This window comes from Buceros rhinoceros, unplaced genomic scaffold (genome assembly GCF_000710305.1).
Source record: "Buceros rhinoceros silvestris isolate BGI_N320 unplaced genomic scaffold, ASM71030v1 scaffold8842, whole genome shotgun sequence".
Classification (NCBI taxonomy): domain Eukaryota; kingdom Metazoa; phylum Chordata; class Aves; order Bucerotiformes; family Bucerotidae; genus Buceros; species Buceros rhinoceros.
This window is the reverse complement of record NW_010397108.1, coordinates 2,475-3,999: the sequence shown is the minus strand read 5'-3', so window position 1 is coordinate 3,999 and position 1,525 is coordinate 2,475. Positions and strand designations below refer to the sequence as shown.

The 1,525-nt window shown below is 61.4% G+C and overlaps 1 protein-coding gene across 1 annotated transcript in view; it reads right to left on the bottom strand.

The window, feature by feature from the left end:
- LOC104502183 (mitochondrial chaperone BCS1) overlaps nucleotides 1–1,525 on the bottom strand; it is a 3,752-nt gene that overhangs the window by 484 nt on the left and 1,743 nt on the right. The window contains exons 5-6 of the mRNA XM_010146119.1: nucleotides 1,029–1,198; nucleotides 641–758 (exon numbers count right to left, since the gene is read on the bottom strand). Coding sequence (XP_010144421.1) covers nucleotides 641–758; nucleotides 1,029–1,198 — 288 coding nt within the window. The remainder of the gene's footprint in view (nucleotides 1–640; nucleotides 759–1,028; nucleotides 1,199–1,525) is intronic.

Sequence of the window (1,525 nt, the reverse complement as noted above, 5' to 3'; positions counted from 1 at the left end):
GAGGGGTGTCCTGGCGGCAACCCCCACTCTGCTCTAGCGCAGCCAGTGTCCCGTCTGCGAGGTGCTCTGCACAGGATGGTAAAGGTGGGGAACAGGTTTGTCTCTGGAGGGGGTGAGGGGAGAAATTAACCCGAAAGAAGTGAGAGAGCTGGGAAAGAGCTGGCTCCAGAGGAGGACAAGCACGTCCCAGGAAACAGCTCTGCCCATCCCTGTCCTGTGAGTAAGCTCTGAACAACCCTCTAGGCCAGCTCAGTCTGGGGTGAGCCAAGCCTGCCACAGGGCAGCGTCTGGCCAGGTGCCATCAGCCCAGGCTACACCCTGCCATCCCCATGGGCTGTGCGTGCGGCCAGCCTATCGCTTGCAGCCACGAGCGCAAAATGTGCAGATCCCCAGAGGCAGGAAGCTGGTACCGCTCCTGAAGGGCACAACCATGGTGTGAAGAGCAAGGAAGCTTCTGAGGCTCCAGCAAAGGCATCCTGATTAGCAATCAGGGGGTTTGCATCCCAAGGCAGGATGTGGGAAGCCTGAACGCCCATTCTTCACGCTGGAGAATGCAGATAGTCCTCCATAAAGCCCACTGAAAGGGAGCAAGGTTCTCCTGTGCTGCCCTCCCTGCTCCCCTGCAGAAGGCAGCTCTGACCTGTCCGCGTAGTTGGTGGTCATGAAGATAATCCTGGCCTCTGAGGAGGCCACACCATCCAGTGCGTTGAGGAGGCCGCTGAAGGTCAGGCACCCCATGCCTTGGTACACAGCCGGGTCTGGAGACACAAGTGTCTGGGATCGTATCCAGTGGCCACTAAGGCTGCGCAGTCTTGTAGGCCACCTCCCTGTCACCTGAGGCTTATGCCAAGCTCCCTGCTCTCTCTTTGACCCTCTGCCTCTCCCTGGACGGCAGCACATTCACCTCCCCTGCCCACCCACACCCCTGGGAACCCCAAAAGAGAATAAGGGTGGACAGGCATCCCCTTCCGAGCACAGCCAGCAAACCTCCCTCCTGCTGCCGCCCCCGGAACCAGGGAGCCACTCACTCTCAGCAGCAAGGTCCCGGCTGACGAAGGCGGCATCCACGTCCTCCAGCAGGATGATGCTCTGCTGTGGTGCCACGCTCAGGAGGTGATTGAGGCGGTCATCGGAGAGGCTGCGGTCGCTGAGGCTCAGCAGGCAGATACTGTACTGCAGCTCCCCGGCCAGGGCTGTGCTGGGAAGGGCACAGACCACAAGGGTGAACCGCAGCGGGAAAGCCTCGAGCAGAGGAAGAACCTCGCAGCAGGTAAGAGGGCATAGGCACCCTCCCCCAGCGGGGACCAGACGCTGGTGCCACGCAGCGCTGTGTGACGCAAGGGCGCAAAGGGCTCGTCACCTCGAGCCGCGACGGTGCCAGCAATGCAAGCAGCAGGCAGCGCGCAGGAGGCACAGCCCGCTCCAGCACGTCAAACCCAAACGCATCCACAGCCTCTCACCAGAGGCTGCCCCAGAGCAGGCAGTGCAGGAAAACTGTTGCCAGACAGCTGGCCACAATCACACG